Consider the following 20911-nt stretch of genomic DNA (forward strand, 5'->3'; position numbering starts at 1 on the left):
TTCACCTGGCTCGGCAGGTGTTGGTGGAATCTTCTCTTTCCTTCCACCCATGCTACAGCTTGCTCTCTGGCCATCCTAGCACTCCATCTGCCCGGCCCCGCTCCGTCTTGACCTGGCCCTCGGTCTGCTGAGGCCGCCTCCCCCAGCAGGGGCTGCCATTCCCTGGGGCTGCCACACTGAGGTGTCTCGCCCAAGCCACCCCGTGCCAGAAGAGAACCAGCAGCCCCAAGCCCCAGGCGTGGGGCCCTCCCCTGCAGAACCACATGTTCCCTTATTTATGAGGGGCAAGCTAGAACAGGCCCCTCAGGCAGGCAGTGGGAGGTAGGCCCCAAGGAAAATGCACGGACGGCAGAGGATGCAGCTGCCCAGATGCCACCCCTGCCAGCAGGAACCTGGCTGAGGAAGCTGGGGAGGGGCAGCCATCGCGGGGCCAGGCCTGGGTCAGTGTGGCAAGCGGGCATCAGGCCCACCAGGAGGGTGGGAGAGAGTCCCGGACCCTCAGGCTTTCCAACCAGAGCTAGGAGTGACAAGAGAAGGTAGCAGCCCCCACTCCTTCAGGCCTGAGAGTCCCAGAGAGCCCCTTCCCTGCAGCTCTGACCCCAGAACCTCTTCTGCAAGTCTGGGCCGCCCCCCACCCCCTAGCACTGGCCAGATCACCACCTGGCTGAGAAACAAAGGTGCCTACAGCCGGCAAACCGAGGCCCCATGGTTTCTGTCCACTCTCACCCCTTGCCAGCTTCTCAGAGGAGAGGGCCTCTCCCCAAGCCCTGGACTGACTTTCCACCGGTCTCACACACCATAGGTGGGAAGACCTTCCTTCCATTTCCAGCCTTTATCCCTCCAGATATCTGCGAGCCTAACTCCACCTTTCCTGCTACCTGGGATGTGGTAAAAGGGGAGCACCTGTGAATTCAGCTGTGGGTGACAAGGGTGGCTCTGTGTCCCCCTCCCTTGACACTGCGACCCTCAGGTGGTCCCCTGCTCTTAGCTCATCTAGTGTCAAGGAATTGCTGGCTAAGAAGTGAGAGAAGCCTGGTCCTGGGGCTGCCAGGCTTCGTGGCATCAGATTAGGCTGAAGCCAGGAAGGAGATGCTGTTTTAGCCAGAGGGACCTCCGGGAATCTGTTTAATGAGGAAAATAAACTTGAATTGACAGAAAAGGGTTGGAGACAGATACCAGCAGGTCAAGGAGACAGAGACTGGCTTATGCTGGGGAGGGCTGAAGGGACGCAGCAGTCAGACAGCTGTGGCTGAAACATTAGTGAAGACATCGCAAGAGCAACAGGGCCTGTTGAAAAGAGCACCCCATGGACCGTCCTTTGGAGGATCTTGGAGTGAGGAGGTCTGGGAAGAGCCCCCCTCCCTGCCCCGAGGCAGCAGTGAGCCCGGGAACCAGGTTCCCAAAGCACAGCCCCAGTGGGGATGGGGGACAGTCCTCTGGCTCCCACACCCACAGCACAGCCTTACCTCCCCTGTCCTTCTCCTGTCAGTGTCATGGCTCTATTTTTTGTCCCTGGGCTTAGGGCAACAGCAGCTGGACCACCCTACCTAATGTTCCACCGCCCTCCAACACACTACACATATTCTGGGAATCTGGTGTCTTACTTTGGGACTAAAAAGAGGAGGTTACATCATGTAAAGAAGTTTTCATGCTACTTCTTGTTCCCCCTGGGGCCCAGGCTTGGATACTAAGATTTATCCAGAGCTCAGAGGGGCCCCTGAATAGCAATGGGGCAGAGGGAAGGATGGGAGGTGTGAATAGACCCTTCAGAGGCCAGGCATCCCGGGGCAGGTACAGAGAAATCCTGGGAAGGAAGGAGAGGATTGGCAGGGTCTTTGGAAAGAAGAGAGGAACTAGGGCCTGGTGCCCTAGAGTCACTTACAGCCCAGAGTCCCTTCCCAGGTCTGGCCCCGCAACTCTCAGCATGCAGGAACAGGGTGCAAAGCCCTTCATGGAGGGGGCTAGGCCCCCAGCCTCTGGCCCTGGAGATAGTCCATGGGCCCCTGAGGGACCCATGTCCTCACCAACTTCAGCTCCTCATCCACCTCTGCTTCTGCCTTGCCAGGTCCCCTTGCACAAGTCCAGAAGCCCCTTTAGGACTGTTTTCCCATCTCTACTGCCTGTCCATCTCCAGGTTAGCCAGGAGGATCAAGTCAGGCCATCTGGAGCAGGAATTATTTGTTTCCCTGAGGGATCCAAGCTTCCAGCACACAGAAGTCAGAAGCTAAAGCCCCTGGGAGAAGCCAGAGTACCCCCAGTGGCAGGGCTAAGGTGAAGGGCCGGGAGCCATGGGTTGGAACTAGGAGGCTGGGCAGGTGCCGTGGGAGCCTGTTAGCTCAGGGGCCCTGCCCAGGTCCCTGGGAACAGGCCTTCCATATCTAGAGCTGCAGGCTGCCACTCCAAAGGGAAGGCTGAGGTAACTGGTGAGGCAGTGGCTGCCGTGTTTTGAGGGGGGACACTGGGCCTGGGGAGGGACGCTGAAAGGAGAGAGGTAGCCACATGACTTAAGAGACCCCCACCTTCCTCCCCCCGAAAAAGGCTCCAAAGAAGGTCCAGCCCTGGAAAAGTGGACAGGAGGATTCACAGATTAAGAACATACGTGCAGCTTCTAGCTCTACCGCATGCTCTCCTGAGCCCCCCAGGTCTCCCTCCAGCTCAGGGGACTCAGCATTCCACCTGGAGCCCAAAATCTACTTCCGATCCCCCCTGCGCAGCCACTGTGGCTCTATGGAGAGAGGTGACCGCTGGGTGACCGCTGGAGAGCCCCAGCCAGCCTGGGCCTTGGCTCACGTCTCTCCCTCTCTCATCCCCTCCCTAACCAGAAAGAACTCACGACTACAGTTCAACAAGGTGAAGGTGGAGGACGCTGGGGAGTATGTCTGCGAGGCTGAGAACATCCTGGGGAAGGACACAGTCCGCGGCCGGCTCCACGTCAACAGCGGTAGGTGGCCCCCCAACAAAGGGAGGGGTTCTGCAGGGGTTTGGTTCGGCAGGCCTGTTGCCCCCCAGCCCTTGGGAGGCCCGCACATGATCTGTCTTGCACTTGACTCCCCTCCCTCCTTCTGCTGCCATATCAAGCCCCGAGATCTGGGCCGATTCAGAGAAATGCAGTCGAAGCATAAATGTTTAGCTTTGTTATCTGGGCCTGGAAGAGCCGCCAGCTCTCATTTTAAATATCCTGAAAACTAAATATTTTGAAATCAAGAGGTGGGGGTGGGGGACGGATATTTTTAGAAGGCAATTATGGGAGGCTGGGCTGCCAAGAGCGGGGCTCCAGGGAAAGGCAGGCCCTGGGCGTGTGGGAGCTGACTGCCTGTTGCTTTGCTGGGCACCGGGGTGCAGGCAGCCGTCTCCCCAGGGCCATGGCCAGGAGGTTGGGCTGTGTCGGCCCCTGCGGGCAGCCTCATTCAGGGACAGCAGACCCTTCTCCCACTCCCACAGACTGGCTTCTCCCTTAAGAACATGCTAGGTCTGAAGCCCACGGCACCCACAGCACCCCCAGCTCCCCACCCCAACCACGGCAGCCCCAGTGTCGGATGCAAGCAGACGGCTTTCCCTTGGCTGGAAAGTGGCCAGAGCTGCCTGTCCTCAGGCCGCACGCCTCCGCTCCAGCCCGGGAACTCCAAGTCCCACAGATCACTTTCCTCTTCCCAACACCCACACATTGAGCATACCGTTTTGGCTACCTGGTTCTTTGGGTTCACTTCCAGTCCTGCCCCGTCGCTCTGATGCTGCAGCTGCCTTCGCCTGCCTGTACTTCTACCAGACAGCCAGCCCTCCAGGACTCCCGCAATCCAGCATTATCTAAGGAGAATGTAGGAGTTCCCCGCCCCGGGACCCTCAGTGCAAAACCTGGAGCAGACCCTGTCTGTTCTGTACTGGGAAGGGTCTCGGTGTTCTCCCAGCCCCTTAAGCTCCTCGTCTCCCTTGCTGCCTTATCTTAAAGGTCCAAGCCTCCAAGTCAGACCTCCTGGTCTGCCTTCTTTCTGGATCTTTCTCACATCTATACCTCCCACTCCAACCCTACCTCAGAGACAACCCGGCCCAGGTTTCAGCTCTACTCACCTAACCCAGAGCAATGGCCTCTTTTAAGGTGCTTTGGTCTTGTCATGCCCTTACCCCGGGACGCCCCAGAACGAGGACTTCGTCCCACTGCCCAGAGCACACCAGTGTGGCCCTAACGATCTTTCCAGCCCTGTGTCAGTCCCATACAGTCTGTTCTCACCCTTCCTCTTGTTCCAGCTCTCCCAGGCTGCCATCCTCCCCAACCCCTCCATCCCACCACAGTGTCATTCCCAGCTCGGTTCCAGCTCCCAGGCCACTGCTTGGCCAACTGCAGTCTTGCATACTTCCTGAAGTCTATTAGATTGGTCTTCACATCTCATCCTGTTGCTGCACTTTCTGTGCAAGTGTGACCTCCGCAGTGGAATGGTGAGCCAGGACCAGGGAGAGCAGCGATGATGTCTTCTCCGCAGGACTTAGTGAGAGCTGCTGTTGACTCAGAGTGGGCTCCATGCCACATTCTACGCCATCTCTCGAGCCCTGACAGACCCAGGGTGTAGCTCATAATTTAGGAGACTGAAGCTCAAAGAGCTTCATTCTGCCACACATCTAAGTGATGATTAAGCGGATATCTATACAATGTAAAAGTAGTTCACAAACACTGAGACCATGAGCTCTGGGAGGCTGTGTCTCACCTGATTGCCACTCTAGCTCAGGGCCTAACACAGTGCCTGGCTCATAGTAGGCACTTGGTAAATAATACAGAAAAGGACTTAAAACCCGCTCCAAGGCCTTTACTGACTCCCACAGGCCCCAGGGGGCTACCTGGGCACCCCCTCCCCATTCCTCCCCACCTGTCCCAAGCCCAGGAAAATGGACCGTGCTAGGGGGCCAGCACCTGTCACCTCCGGCCATAGTGGGCAGACATTCTTAGATCCACTTTGGGCTTGAGTTTGTTTAATTCAAGATTTTTCTTGGTTAGAACAGAGTGGGGGAGCACCTACTCAGTCGGTAGAACATGCAACTCTTGATCTCAGGGTCGTGAGTTTGTTGGAGGTAGAGATCACTTAATAATTAAAAAAAACAAAACAAAAAAAATAACCTGACAAGATCCCCAACTTAAAACTACCTAAAGGAATGTATGTATTGATTTATAAAATGGAGAAATCCAGAGGTAGAACCAGGCCCAGCCACAACAGAATCCACATGGTCTGTTGTCCTCATTCTCTCCTTCTGTAAAATGGGTTTCTCCCATGTTTGGGGAGCAGATAGGGAAGAAGAGGCCATGGCCTCAGATGGCTCCAGGTTTTACACCATCCCCGTCTCCCACCCAAGGAAAAAGACAGCTTTTGTCTGTGTCACTGACTTGATCTGTGGATCCTGCAGGGTTCATGGGCCCCACTCAACCCAGTCACTGGCCTCAGGGGATTGGGGGAGCATCCTGCCAGGCTTGCATGTGTGCAGGGGGTTGGGGGATAGAGAGCAGAGTCCGTGACTGATGGCCCTGCCCCAACTACATGGGGGCACATTTCTGAGAGGAGTGCTGGCAGCAGGGGAAGGGGGCAGGGCTGCCGGACCAAAAAGCAGAGTAGCAGCCTCACTCCCATGCTGGGCTTGGGGAGAGAGGCTGGAGAGTATTGGAAGACCCCTCAGATAAGCTGCAGCCTGGCAACATGCAGGAGCTCCTGTCTGCCCTCAGCAGCCTATGTTCCTGTCAGTTAGGGAGGCGGCCAGTGGAGGTTTGCCCTGGGCACCGGAGGGCTGCCCCCAGGGTTCCTTGCCTCTCCTCCCTCCAGCTCCGCATGAGAGCAGCAGGGCCGAGCCACAGACTCCAGAGCTCTGGTCTCTTCCGAGCTCTGCAAACCTGGGAGACCTCCTATACCCAGCTTGTCCTCCCTTTCCCCAGCTGAGGCTGAGCCAAATGATCTCTAGACTAGACTCTTCCCCCCCACACACAAAATTCTGGGATTCTGAGTGTGATGTTGAGGTGGACATACTGTGCACCTAGCCCCCACCCACACACACACCCTACCTCTTCTGTTGCCCTGTTGAGCCGGTGGCTGGCCCCTATCCTTGACATGGGTTGAGGAACAGGGCCACTGTGGGAGATCAGGACACCCCCATTGGCGGGGGTGTGGGGGAGCGTTTCCACCGGCAGAGATGCCCAGGCTCCTTGTTTACCCATGGAGCCCAGAAGACTCGCAGCAACCACACCCTGGGGAGGAGGTGGAGGGCGGGTAGCGGGTAGCTGTGCCTGCCCCCATGACTCATCCCGAGGTGGCTTGGCTTGGCCCGCCCAGGCCCCGGGGAAGCTGGGGCTACAACACTGGGGCGGCCAGCAGAGGGCATGGGAGGACGCCTCGAGGGAGCAGTGGCCACGTGGGGCGGGGGCATGACATCGCCTCACTGTGACCCTTGGCAGCCTGCTTTGGCTCTGTTCCTGAGGATCCTGAGGCTCCTTCCCTGAATCAGAGCAGACCCTCCTTGCAGTCACAGCTCTAGCAGCTCATGAGACACTGCCTCCCTGGTTGCCCGGGAGGAGGAGTCAGCAAAGAGTTTGCGGTACTTTGAATAAAACAATCAGTTTGGTCCAGTGCACCTCGGACTTAGTGACACCAGCTGCCTCATCCCCAGCTGAAAGAGAACTTGGGAGCGTCCCGAGGTGGCCATCCCAGGCCCCAGATGTCCAGCTGGACTTCCCTTTGCCCCAGAGGGGAGGCAGATTTGACCTGGGGCATCACAGGACCCCAAAAGCCCTGCAGAGGCTTCTGGGCCTGTCCCTCACCTGGGGGCTTAGAAAGGCTCGCTGTTTCATCACACACACACACACACCTGCTCTCTCGCTCACCTATTCAGCAAGGCCTTACTCAGAAAGACCCAGTTCAGAGCTCTGGGGAGTCATAGCCTTGGCTCCCAGCGAAGTCCCTCAAAGTTCCTGGCAGTATGCCCAAACCCAAACTCAAAGCATCTGCCTTTTCTGACCCATGAAAGAGGAAAGGCAGCTTTACCCACAGGAGAGTGGGCATACTGGGCAGGTGGCTGGGAGCCTTGATGAAGGGAGATCCCTTGATCCGGGCCTTGAAACAGAAGCGGAGGTTCCTCCCTGAGCTGTGGGTAGCTGTTGTAGCTGCCAGCAGCAGGGAGAGCGTCCCCTGGCCATCAGCTTTCCTCCTGGCCCTTCCCCCCTCAGAACCTCGAAAAGCTCTCGACCACCAGGATGCTAATGGCTGATAGAGGCCACCTGTACCCTTCCAGGTGTTTTTAATTTTAATTCCAACGCAATTAACGTGCATTCTATCAGTTTCAGGTGTACAGTAGAGGGAGTCAACAATTCTTTCCCTTACCCTGTGCTCACAACAAATGTGCTTCTCATCCCCTTCACCTATTTCACCAATCCACCCATCTACCTCCCCTCTGGTCACCATCTGTTCTATAGAGAGATTTCTGGGTTTTCTTTTTCTTTGTTCCTTGTTTTGTTTCTTAAATCCCCCAGAGGAGTGAAACCAAATGGTCTTTGTCTTTCTCTGGTTGTCTTATTTCACTTGGTATACCCTCTAGGTCCATCTAAGTTGCAAAGGACAAGATTTTGTTATTTTTTATGGCTGAGTAATATTCCATTCTATATCCCATCTTCTTTATCCATTCATCTATGGATGGAGACTTGGGTTGCTTCCATAGCTTGGCTATTGTAAATAATGCTGCAGTAAACACAGGGATACACACATCATTTTGAACTAATGTTTTCATATTTGGGGGTAAATATCCAGTAGTGGAATTACTGCATCATAAGAGAATTCTATTTTTAATATTTTCATACTATATTCCACAGCAGCTGCCCCAGTTTATAGTCCCACCAATAGTGCATTTCTCCTCAACCTCACCAACACATGTTGTTCATTAATGTTTTCGATTTTAGCCATTCTTCGAGGCACTTTTGAAGATTTTCTTTGAGAGAGATAGTGAGAGAGAGCACAAGTGGGGAGAGGGGACAGAGGGAGAAGCAGGCTCCCCACTGAGCAGGGAGCCCATCACAGGGCTCAATCCCAGTACCCATACTTTTTGCCTTTCTGGGCCCCGGCCAAGTCCCCATGAGGACACAGCTCTGGGCAGCACAGACATCCCACCCAAGGGCCCACCTTCCTTCAAGAGTCGTCTCCTGGTCCCAAGGCCTCCATGAGCACAGACATGCGTGTGGACAGGCCCAAGTGTACAGCTGTGGCCCCGGCCACCATGCTCTCTGCTGTCCACTGCTCACTCAGCATGGCTGGGGGCAATCTCTGCCACCCACAGCCACGGTGGTCATCCAGCTGGGCCGAGACTTCTCGGCCTTAACCAATGCCCACAAGAGGACCCAAACCTGTGGTCCACATCGTGTTTGCCTTCGTCTGCTCATGTTAAGCCTTGGTGCCGATATGTTCTTCCATGGTGCTGATATGTTCCCTGAGGCCTTGTCCCCACACACACGGGGACTCTGGACAGGACGTCCCCTGCTCTTTTCCTGCACTCCTCCTTGGCTATGTAACTGAAGGGCAGGGCAACCTCTGGTGTCCTCCAGAGTAGCGGATTTTGTAACTCGCAGGCAGGGTCACCTCAGCTGTTTCTCTTCTCTGGCCCTTTCTTGGTTCTCTGGGTCTCCCTGACCCAGAGAGTGGGCAGAGACCAGCAGAGGCTTCCTGCCCCCACTGCATGTGCACTGTGTGTCGGGAGGAGCCCTCTGCAGGGGTGGGGCTCGGGGAGCCAGAGGAGCAGCCGGGGAGCCAGAGGAGCAGCCGCAGGCAGGGTGTGGAGGGGAAGGTGGGAGCTGGCCCTGCCTGCCGGGTTTTATCAGCGAGCTCCTCAGACATATACAGAGGCCGAGCTGTGTATACACTCCCAGTCCCCGCGCTCCATCTGTCTCCCACATGTCTAAACACTGAGGGCGCCAAGTGCCTGCCCTCCTCCTCCTCCTCTCAACCTCATCCCCACAGGGAGGGGGCGGGGAGGGACTCGGTCCCCTTGAGGAGACAGGACCAGCCCAGGTAGGGTGGCCCACCTCAGGCAGGAGGCCGCTGCTGGGGGAAGGGAGAACGCGAGAGCTCCAGAGGCTGAGGTGCTACCCAGTCTGGAGACAAGACCTCGGGTGTTAGCTCGGGGATGAAAACCAACCCTGGGGGCAAGACTTTTCCTTGGAAACCAGTTTCTGAATTCCATCCCCCGGGGGAGTAGAACTGGAGTTATCAAATGAGTCTGATCTGTCGAATGGGCAGTCTGGGTCAGCAGCCTGAAAGCCCCGTCCCCCCCACTCACCCAGTGTCCACATCCCAGCTGCCCCACAGGCCTCTCTTCCCTGCCCACCTCCTGTCAAGAAACCTGACCTCCAGGATTTAGGGCCTGGGCTGTCGAAGCCTAGGGGCTCCCTTCAACAGCTGACTGGGTCGGGGAGGATGGGGCTGCCCAATGAGAGCAGCGGCAAAGAAAACCCTGGGTGCTTAGGGAGAGGGGCATAGTGGCCTTTGCAGCAATCCTGAGAGGCTTGTCCCCTCTGGGACAAAGGAGGAACACGTAAAAGCTAGGATTCTCCTCATGCCTCATGAGATCTTAAAGAACAAGTGTCCAGAGGGGGCCATTCCCCTCCAAGCCCAGCTCACTTCCAGCCACCTCCTGGCCACCTCGAGATCCCAAGCAGTGTAGAGGTCTCCTCCCTGCACCCCTGTGACTCTGTTCCCCACAAAAGACATGATGTCTCATCCACCTATGGTGGAGAGGGCCCCCAGAAAGGCAGGCAAGAACTGGGCTCTTAATTCCAGTAGAATGAGCACTTGCCGCTAGCTTCTTATTTCCTCCCAAATATGGAAAATCGTCCCGACCTTTGGGGGTTTGGGTACTTTGGTCCAGAGTGCAGGGGGCAGGGTGGTGCTGGGCAAAGGGTCAGAGCTCGTGGGGGCCTCCCCCTGGCCTTGCAGGTGATGGGGAGGAGCCACCAGACCTTCCCTCTCCAGCTATTGCTGTAGTCCTGACCTTCCAGCTATGAGATGAGCCAGGAAGGGACAGCAGAGAGGTGGTTCTTGGAGCCCAGAGGCAGTCTCAGTGGGTCACTGGCACGTGTCTCTTGTACCTCCAGTGAGTACCACTCTGTCATCCTGGTCGGGGCACGCCCGGAAGTGCAACGAGACAGCCAAGTCCTACTGCGTCAATGGAGGCGTCTGCTACTACATTGAGGGCATCAACCAGCTCTCCTGCAAGTAAGTGACCAGCGGGGGCGGGCAGGGGGCCGAGAGTAGGGCGAGAGAGGCTGGGCCAGAAGCGGAGGGCTCTAGGAAAAGTGGGCTTCAAGTCACTGACAGGAGGTCCCCAAGGGGTGTAGACAGGGAGGTGTGCCCCTGCCCCTAGCCCTTTCCGGGTATCTCAGGAGATGTCAACCCTGAAGAGCTCGGGGCTTCTGCAGTGCCAGTTTCGCAGGCCCCGACCCAGCCCACCCCACCCCATCTCCCAGTGGCCGCCCTTTCACCAGCACCTTCTAGGGAGATGGAGATGCCAGTCTGTGCCCTAGGCACTGGGTTCTCGCTCTCTCCCCCCGCTCCCGCTCTGTCTCCCCTCGTCTCTCACTTTCTCCCCACCACCATCTCTCAGCAACTCTCCAAACTGTGTTGATGAACATTTCCAGAGGGTGTCTTCCCCAGCAGTGAAGAGCTTGGCAGGGTCAAACAAAGCACATTTCCCAGAGCCGTGGGTAGTGGAGGGTCTGCTCTCCTTGCCTTGAGGGGAAACGAGGACTCTGCATCCAGTGTTCACCCCAAAACCTGGCTGCTCTCCCTGCCTGGTGCCCAGATATGCCCTGGGTGCTTCTTGTTCCATTTCCGACCCTGGTCCCTCTCTGTGGGGGGAAAGGACCCCAGTGAGGATACCACTCTGGGTGTGGCCCAGTGGGGGGGGGCAGGGTTGAAGAGAAGCTCAGTGTGGGGCTCCTCTACCTCCAGCAAGGCAGGGCTCCCCCAACAGGATCTCCATCCCTTTCCCCTCGGCAAACAGGGCAGCTGAGAGCCCAGCAATCCTCGAGGATTTATTCAGATCCAGCTGGGTCCTATTCCACAGCTGGGCCCATAGGGCCCCCGACACACTCTCTCGTAGGTGAATGAGGAGCCGCAGGGTGAGCTTGGTGAGAGCAGCACAGGTTCCAGTCAGATCAAGGAGGGGTTGAGGGGGCACTAGTTAAAAACTTTGGGTTTTCAGAGGACCCCAAGCCTAGGACCCCGGCAAGGTGCCACAGTTGCCCCATTCCCATGGCATCTGGGCAGAGGCCACCAGAGTACTGGGGGAAATTCAGAGAGAGGCGTTTGCCCTCCCCACGGACAAAGTCAGATTCAGCGCTTCTCAGCTCTCCTGCCTCTGGGCTCCAGCTCCAGAGCTGCATCCCCCCGCCACCCACACACTAACTATAGCCTTAGCCCGAGACCCCTCCACCCCCAAGGTGATAATGAGGGGCCAGGCCTCCTAGACAGTTTCCCCTCAGTGCCAAGCTGGATGAGCCTGGACTGCCAGACTCTGCCTCTTGCCCCAGCCAGCTTCCTTTGCTGGCTTCCCCCCAGCCACAACCTCCACCGGCTGCCTTCCCCTTACTGGCCTCCCCTGTGCTGAATTTCCGGGGACTGTCCCAGAAGCAAAAGAAGGTTCCCCCAGGGAAGTTCTCAGCCTGGACTCAGCCCCTCTTCTCCCTTCTTCTGCCTCTAGGAGGCTGCCACATTCACGAAACTGACCCTGGGGAATATTCTAGCTATGAAAATGCTCTGAGCTCTCTGCAGTAGATCTATAGAAACTCATAAGTGTTCTGGTATACCTCACAGACATCCCCCAGCCTTGTACGCCCCTCCCCTCTGGTTTTTACCCCCTGGCGCACACACACACACGTGGGCACACACCAGGCCTTTCCTCTATCCCTAGCCCCTCGGACCCTGGAACCTTGAAGGAATCCAGCAGCATCACTGAGATCAGCCCTGACTCCAGGCAGGGAAGGTTTCAGCCACCCATAATGGGTGCCGGGGCCAAAGAAGGCCATGGGGGCCCAGGGCTCGAATGCTAGTGTTGAGTGTGGAAAGGATAGGAGATGAGCTATATGGGTTTCCACAGGGTCCTGCCAGCAAGGCTGTACCCCTAGGAACCTTGGAGTCACACCCAGCTAAATCAGAGAAGCAGAGGGCAGGAGCCTCAATCATTGCGAAGATGGTGTCCCGTGGGCAACTGGGGTTCATTGCTTAGAACTTGAACTTGGTACCCCAATCCACTGCCTCCCCATTTCAACCTGCCCTAGGTCAGCCCCAGCCAGGGCTCCTGGAACCCGACTTCCCTGACTCCCTGAGCCCTCAGGGGAGAGGGGCATCCCCTGTGAGGATCACTCTCAGGAGGGCAGGTCCTCAGAGCTGTGCTGGAGAAGGACAGGGGGGAGGGGGGCAGGGCAGAACCCAGAGGCCATTCTGGGGGCGGGTGAGCCGGGAGGGAAAGGGGGGCAGGCCTCTTGGGAATCCTGATGACACCTGAACGGAATAAAAAGGAAAGAATCTAGGAACTGAAACTCACGTCTTACCATTTGTGCTGTTTGTTTACTTTTTATTTTGATTTTTTTGCATTTCCGCTTAGCTTGGATAATGAAACTAGACTGGTCAGTTTCATTCCAGTTTCTATAAAACTCAGTTTTCCTTCCTGGTTTTCAGACACTTGTTGTTGTGTATTGGTTCAGAGCCCTGCAGGGAGTGTTGGAAAGCAGGCACACTCCGTCCCTCCTGTTTTTCTGGAATTCAGAGCCAAACTAAACAGTGTCATGGATACTGAATTTTGTTTAAAAAAAAAAAAAAAAAAAGAAAGAAAACTTAGGGGGATTGGAAAATGGGGGTCCAAATCCAGGCGACTGTCCCCTGTCTGGGCGAGACAGGGGCCTCTGTACTTCTTCTCGCTGCTTTCTCCTCTTCTCTCCGTGTTTTTGTGGAGCACGGTTGGTGCGTGACTCTTGGGGACTGGTTCAGGGGATGATGACAGAACAAGACTCTTTCCAGCCCTGTGCACATACCAGCGGCATGCCTCCCTCTCCCATCCGGCTCATCCCCCCCACCCGCCCCACCCCATGTTCAGGCGGTTCTCCCATGCCATACCCATCTGCCTGCTCTCCTCTCCACATCTCCACCTCACCCCCTCATGAGGCCAGAGACCCTCCACCCCCCTCAGTGCCCGGGGCACACCCTCATCTTTCATCCTCCCCCTGCCCCGGGTAAGGGCAGCACACATGGCATTATCCCCAGGCTACCAAAAGGAGACACTGAGGCCCGGGAGGTGGGTGGAAAATGGGGAGGCAGAGTCCCAACCTCTCTGTCACCCCAGATACAGCCCATGGGCTCTCCTCTCTGCCCCTATCTCACCTCTGCTCTTCTCCAGCCCTGGGCACAGACCTTCCCATAGTCACAGCAGATGACTTGGGGAAGGGCTGAGAAAAATGACCTGCCGCTCCTTCTTATCCGTCCCCTGGACCCCTGAAACTCAGAGGGCCCATCCCTGTGTCCATGGGAAACTACCCACTACCAGCCAGCTCCTCACGTGGTGTCAGACACCCCCCCCCACTGCCACCTCGTGGTTGATAGGTTTCTGTAGCCCCCACCCCATTACCTGGTCCTGAGCACAGGGTGGCAAGGCTAGAGGCTCACCCCCAGAACCTTCCCCAGGGAGGCCCCAGGCTCCTGAACGTGGCTCATTCTCAGCAGGCAGGAGTAAGGAGAGTCCAGGAGCCCAGTGGAAAGATCTAGTACCCAAACAACACTATGGGTGTCAGTCCCCCAACCCCTGCATATGCCCATCCCCCACTGCTTTTTCTTTTGTTCAGCCAGTGGGGAAGATGCTTTCCCAGGGCACAAGATTAGGACCATATTACATAACTCCAGGGGGCGCATTTGTGTTAGACACTGTGCCCATGGTGCCACCTGGAGTTCTGTACAACTCAGTGGCCATGAAGGATAGGAGAGGATAGTTGGGTTAGTTCAGGCTGGGTGTGGGATCAGGGATGCAGGAATGGTCTCCAAGAGCCATGGGACAGCATCCTTGATGGTCAGCAGTGGGAATCGATTTCTCCTTCGCCCCCTCCTGCCCCTGCATTACCCCCTCTCGCTCTTAAACACACACACACTCGAGCCAGGCTAATCTCAGACACTGGACACAGTCAAACCTATCTCTTTCCCATTCCTCTGTGGATTCCGAGAGTCATTTTGGCAACTTCCTGGGTCTTTATCCTCCATCCCCAAGGGTGCTGCTGCTTTGATAGTCACTTCTCCCTTTCAGCCCTCATCCCAAGTGGACAGCAGTCTGAGAGCTGAGGAAGGAGAGCTGAGCCTTACTGGAGCTGGTTGGGAAGCCTTAGCAACTACCTCCATTTTCCTGGGATGGGATGCTTAGACCAGAGCAGGGTGTACTGACAAGGTGTGAGCTGCCGCCGCCTCCTCCTCCGAGCCACCCTGTTCAACAGGATGAGCGTCCCTCGGGTCCCACTGCAACCCCCACCATCTTCTCCAGACACACTTCCCAGCCCCACACCGCTACCCCCGGCCAGGCATGCCTGCACACACTCCCACCACCGCAGGGACCAGCCTCCTGCCTCCCCTGCGGGAGACACCCTCAAGGCCCAGAGAAACTCCAGCTGCCGGTCCACCAACTACTCCCAGTCCCTCAGGCTAGACTGGGGCAACAGGGGCTCTGTGAGTGTCCATCACAGCCAACGGCAGCCATCCCATTAGCTCAAGGGGTTACTGATGGTTGGAACACACCAGAATGCTAAGAGGTAGAGTACACTCAACCTCTTGAGAAAGTTTACTGATTCATGTGAAACAGTGACCTATTACCGAGGGCATACTGGTGATGGAGTTACCCAATTCCCCAACAAGGAAAATGAGGCAGAGGCAGAAGCAGCCCAAACCCATCTTTGAGTAGGGGGATGGGGGTGGGATGGTCAGTCTGGCCTGGTCTCTAAAGCTTCCCTCAGGTATCTGGCCTTGCCAGGGTTCAGAGGAGAGTACAGGGCTAGGCAGGTCTCCCAGAAATCTGCAGGACAGGGACTCACTTGAGAGCAGAGTGGCAGCCAGAGAGCAGAAGACAGTGTGGCGTGGGGGTAAAGACAAAGTCAGGGAGCGTGGGTGCTGCCTTTTGGCTACAGAGGACCCCAACACGGGAGAACACACTCCCACCCGAGCCAGGTAGTGATGGAGGAGCAGGGCACGGGGAAAGGACAGGCGGCCCAGGCAGCCAGGAGAGCCCCGGCTGGAAGAGGTTTCAGGGTCCTCCGGGAGCCTGCTTCCACCCTCCCCCACCACTGTGGTTCTTGCCATTGAGGGCTGATGTGAGATGCTGGTTCTTGCCACTGAGGCCAGCTGTGAGATGCTGGTAATCCCGGCTCCTCTCCAGCCTCACCTGTTCCCTGCCCTCCCCACCCCTGTGTATTGCTCCAGGGCAGCCTTCCCCAAACCATGTTCACAAGTGTTCCTCAAAAAAACATCTTCCATGGTCAAATAAACTTGGGACCTACTGGAATATTCAGCTCTTTTCCTCCTACGAAACTCTTCCTAGCTTTTCAGATGCCAGCGTGCACTGCGACTCTACAAGGAAACCTGGGGATGGATTTCCTAAATTTATTTGGCCACAGAACCCTCTTTGAGAGAACAGATGAAACCTCTCCAAGGTCACTTTTGTCACAGGCACACAGTCTAGAAACAGCATTCCGGAGTTCTCCTTTGAGCTTTCTGGGGGCTGTTTCATGGATGAGAAAACCTGCCCAGGGCCCTGGAGAGAAGCCGTTGGTAGGGCCTGCAAGGAGTGGTTTCCCAGAACTTGGTGTTCTGGAAGGTTCCCAGCACTCTGCCTGCCTGCCTGGCACTGAGGGGCTACCGTTCTGGCTTCACGGGGTCCCAGGCAGGTCAGAAGGGAAGTGTCACCAACCACAGGACAATTAAGCATGAGGTTCCCAATCTTCCCACCCACTTCTCCCTAAATCATCCTCCTCTCCGCCCCACCCCCGCCCCCACCACCCACCCACGGAGCCACTTCTATTAGAGAGATTTGGAAGATTTCTGAGCCCTTCCCCCAGCCCTGACTCCAGCCCCTGCAGCGACGAGTGTGCCCCAGCGCCCGACTTGGTTTTCTCATTCATCACTGTGCACTTTGATTTCTAACCTGAGCCTCGCGGATGATGCCAGTTTGTTCTGTGATTTTTCCCCTTTTCCTTCTCCAGATGTCCAAACGGATTCTTCGGACAGAGATGTTTGGAGAAACTGCCTTTGCGATTGTACATGCCAGATCCTAAGCAAAGTATGTTTGAAGATACAAACACAAGTCCCTGCTCCTTAGAAAGCTTTCGGGTGCAGTCCCCCCAATGTAGGGCATAGGGCCAGGGGTGTTGGTTGTTTTGATCTTTGGCTGTTTTGTTTTTTTTCTTTTTTTTTGTATTTTGGTTCGTTAGTTCTTTTGTTTTGTTTTGTTTTGCTTTGTTTTTCATTTTTGGCCTAATCCTTGGGTTGCAAGTTCAGGGCTGCAGGTAAGGGGCAGAGTGGCGAGGCCAGTGCAAGCGCTAACGGTGGCAAGGAACCCAGCTGGCACCGGCAGGAGCCCGTGCCGGGGTGTTGCCGTGTCTGTGGCTCGCTATCCTGGCTCTCTCTTTCTGGTTTTCTTTCTTTTGGTAGGTGTCCTGTGGGATACACCGGGGACAGGTGTCAGCAGTTCGCAATGGTCAACTTCTCCAGTATGTCTCTTTTTTCTATTTCTTTCCTATCCTGGTGACTGACAATCTCCCCCCACCTCTGGAGCGGGCGGGCTGGGGCCTTATTAGTGAGACTTAGCGGGGGACCGAGGGATGGGGGTTGGGGAGAGTGGTGGTTGTCCTGGGTTCCTTTTGGCCCTCAGAGCTCATTCACCTGGAGTCTACCTGGAGGAGAGGGACAGGCTTCCCTGCCCCAACCCCAGCCCACCCACCTCTTCCTCTTTTTGGGGCACTGGGCGCCATAATGCTGTCTTCTCGGTGATGAAAAACATGCTCCCCCCCTACCCAAACCCCACCCGCTTCTTCCTTTTCAGGGTGCTGGGCGCAATAATGCTTTCTCAGAGACAGATAAGCTTCCCGCCCTGCCCCCACCCGCCTTCTCCCTCTTTTTGAGGCACTGGGCACAGTAACACTGCCTTCTCGGAGACGAATATGCTTCCCCCCCCACCCCACCTCCCTCTTCTGGGGGCACTGGGCACAATAACCCCAACCTTCTGGCCCAGGCAGCGGCAACCGCGCTCAGGTCTGGGCAGCAGTAAGGGAGAAGCCTGAGCGGAGCCCTCACTTGCCTTTTAAGGCCTGTTTGAGGAGGTCACGTGCTGCAGGGCCAGGCCACAAGTGTGTGCACGTGTGGGCCGGTGCGTTTGAGAGAAACAAGTTCTCGGAGAGCCTGTCTCTGGGTCTGGCCAGAGTTTATCTGGCTTTGATTTGGGGGTGATGGGAGACAGTGGGGAGGGGGGCTTGTGGGAGAACAAGCCCCAGGGCAGTGGTTTCCATGGAGGCCAGAGACCAGAGGCATTTCTGAGGCTCCAGGGATAGGGTGGGCTGGGGGTTTGCTGCCTACTGCAAGACAGAGGGAAGGAGGATTCAAGGGATAATGGGTGATTCTCTCCAGGCCCTCTCCGGTCTCAGTCCCCATCCAGAACTCCATTCCCTTCCTTTCTTCTGCTTGTGAGGTTGACGCTTTCAGTTTGATGGTTAACTGAAAAAAATATGAGCCCAGCAGCAGAAAGAGGAGACCACAACTGGGGGGTGTTTTGAGGCTGGGAGCAATTTCTTCAAGTGCCACCAGGTGGAGGTGGAGCAGAGCAGAAAGCCCCAGGCGGGCCTGTGGACTCCGGGACTCCGTGTGGGGCCCACTGGTCCTCCAGAACACTCCAGGCCCCTGCTCGGCCCACCCCCACCTCCTCTGCTTCAAGGAGGACAGCTGGGTCCCATGAAGAATGCCTGGGCACGGAGAGGTGGAGCTCCAGAAGAGACTGAGAGCAGGATGGGGGGAGGGGCAGAGGAGCATTTAGGTGGCCCTTGAGAGAAAAGGGGTGTGCTGGTTTGGGTCTCAGGCTGGAGTGAATGAGTCTTCCCAGTCTTCCTTAGGCCACAACACAAAAGCCTAGAAATCATCTCCTCCCTCTCCCTGCTAGAGCCTGGGAGGCAAGACTCGAAGAGGAAAGTAGAGGCCCCAGGGAGGGGGGCTGGACTGCCCAGACGGTCAGCTGTCCTGATGAGGCGGCACTGTCCCCAGGGCCCTCCGGTTGGAGGCCAGGGAGGAAGGCTGTGGGGCTAAGGATGCTTCGGGGCTAACAGAATGCTTCAGAGTCCAGGCTCCCGGAAGAATCACAGAGTCCAAGCCAGCCCCACTGGAGGACCAGAGGTCAGGAGGCGCCTTGGGAGGGAACAGAGCAGCGAGGCCGAGGCTAAGGACCAGGGGAAAGAGGCAGTGGAGGGCCTATTCCTTTGCAGCCTCAGTCCCAGAGCCTCCCTGGCTTACAGGACTGTTCCGGACAGGGAGTCCCAGCCCATTGTGAATCAGAAGAGCAGAGCCTCCAGAACTCGGCCACTGGCCAAGCCTCTCTGCCAGCTGGGCTGCTTCAACTTTCAGTTCAGAGCAGCTCAGAGGGTCAGCAGGGCCCCAGGAGCCCAGAAAAAGCCTAGAAATGCTGCCACAGGCGTTTCTGCCTAGTGTTACCAGGATCGTTGCTGTTACCTTCCCGTGGAGGATTGATATTCTTCACGCCATTGGCATAGAGCACTTCGAGCATTGTTCTAGCAGATACTTACTGAAAAGGCAGTAGAAAATGCTAGCTAGTTTAAGTGTCAGGCTTTGGATTCAGTCAGATCTGAATGACGATGCGGCTGTGGAGCATACCAGTTCTGGGGCCTCATTTAACCTCTCTGTTTGTTTTCTCATCTGCAAAACGGGAATGGTAGCATTTATGCCTCGAGGGTTGCCGTGAGGATGGAGTGCAGTGATGGGTAGGGAGGGCTTAGCAGAGAGTCTTCTGCCCTGCATGGTGGGAGGGCAGCTTAGCACTGCTCCTGGCTACAGCTGCTGGGTGGCGGGGGCAGAAGGGCCAGTACCAGCGCCCTGCAGCCCGACTCCCAGCAAGTCCTGAGCAAAGGGTCTGACCCTCCCCTTCCGCCCAGACAGCCTCTAGATCAGATGACCTTTTGCAGTGGCCACGGAAAGGGAGCCTACAGCCACAGTAGCACTTTGAAGCTTCTCCTTCTTCCCCTGACAGCCCCTCCATTTCCCAAGAGTCACACCTTGTGCATCCATGTACCCACCCCAAGTGAAAGAACACACGCACCTACGGGCATACACACATGTAAGCATATACTCACACGTGTTCACACACACATGTGCTCACACATGCTCAAACACGCAAGCACATGCCTGGACTCATGGAAAACATGCACATCTGCTCACCGCCCCCCACCCCACCCTCCCCTGCACACACCTGTGCAAACGCACGAGCACGTGTTCTCCTCAGGGGTCCCCATCATGGCTGCCTCGGCCAGGCCCCCGGAACTGCGTGTCATTGGACACGGCCAGGATGAAGACTGTACGTTGTCTGGTAAACCTGGCCCTCGTGGAGATCTGGCAGCAGGTTGCCATGGTTACAGGTCAACCTGCACACTTCCGCTCAGTGGGACCTGTCTGTGATTCAGTTGCACCAGCCCATCCTGGCTGAGGGACAGCCTGTGAACATGATGAGCGGGAGACACCTTTGGCGGGAGCAGACTCAGCCACAGGCCCTCAGACTCCATCCCGGGTGAGAGGGAAGCAGGGCTGCCTTCCTGGAGATGGCAAATTCTCAGGGACCTCACCAGTCCTATCAGCCACCACTGGTCCACCCCACATGGGACTGGCTTTGACTGACAGGGGAGGCCCCTTAGGAGGCCCAGACGCTGCCCCGGTTGCTGCTCATTGGTTCCCAGAGCAGGGAAGCCGAAGAAAACTCTTCAATGGCTTTGGGACCCCACTCGCTTCTCCAGGTGATCATTTTCCTCACGACTAGTCAGTTGGGCCCAGAGACTCAGCAGGAATGGCACAGGACTTCCTGCTCATAGCCCCCATGTCCTCCTTCGTCTAGAGAGGGAAATGTCAGAACACAATCGCCTCCCTGGATTTTGAGAGCTGACTGCACGCGGGGAGGCTGTAGGCCAGGCTCCCGTACACGCACCGAGCGTCCTGCTGTCCAGGCCGCTCACGTCTTCCTCTCACTGTGGACAGCCACTTTTGACAGATGAGGAAACTGAGGCTAGACTCGCCCACATGCACACAGTGCATGAGGGACAAAACTGAGTCTTGGAGCCTGCACAGTGGTGCGGGCCACGTGAGAATGGTAGGTGAGCTTTCCAGAAACACTGTTGAGATTCCTGGGCTCCCAGCCGAGCCCCTGATCCCATTGTCTGGGATGACTGGGATGCACAGCCAATGGCAGAGTTCCCAGAGATCCAATGTAACCGAGACTGAGAGGTGGATAGGCCAGGTGTCCTTGAAGATGCAGTGGATCTGGTGCAGGGCTGACCCTTGGGCAGGGCCTTTTGATCTAATCCCTCCACGGTGTGGGTGCCCACCTCACGGAGCTCTGAAAGTCCACATTTACAATAGGATCCCACTTCAGAAAGTGCCAACTGCCCACCATCCCACACGCATGTTCCACAGCGGAACCCACCTGGCTCTTCCTACAAGTTGCATTTGGCTTTCCTAAGTAGTGGAATCAAGCTCAAAGCCCAAGGCCTAGGCCCTGGAGGCTTCTAGGGTGTTGGAGGTGTCCTGTGGAGAAGTGACCTGCTGCCCAGAGCCTCCTCTCCCCATAAACTCGGGAATCTCCGTGCCAAGGCTCCCAGTAGGTGGGTAGGCCAACC

At 56.5% G+C, this 20911-nt stretch overlaps 1 protein-coding gene across 5 annotated transcripts in view; it reads left to right on the top strand.

The window, feature by feature from the left end:
• The window catches only part of LOC111141189 (neuregulin 2), a 175617-nt gene that overhangs the window by 143642 nt on the left and 11064 nt on the right, over positions 1–20911 (top strand). For 2 of the 5 annotated variants that reach the window (XM_022493574.1, XM_022493575.1), the window contains exons 3-5: positions 2823–2941; positions 10103–10223; positions 16235–16311. In XM_022493574.1, coding sequence (XP_022349282.1) covers positions 2823–2941; positions 10103–10223; positions 16235–16311 — 317 coding nt within the window. Of the gene's footprint in view, positions 1–2822; positions 2942–10102; positions 10224–16234; positions 16312–16682; positions 16742–20911 lie in introns of all 5 variants that reach the window. The other 3 variants (XM_022493573.1, XM_022493576.1, XM_022493578.1) reach the window with 2 other exon arrangements.

The sequence above is a fragment of the Enhydra lutris genome, unplaced genomic scaffold, assembly GCF_002288905.1.
Source record: "Enhydra lutris kenyoni isolate GAN:26980312 unplaced genomic scaffold, ASM228890v2 scaffoldscaffold5, whole genome shotgun sequence".
Lineage (NCBI taxonomy): Eukaryota > Metazoa > Chordata > Mammalia > Carnivora > Mustelidae > Enhydra > Enhydra lutris.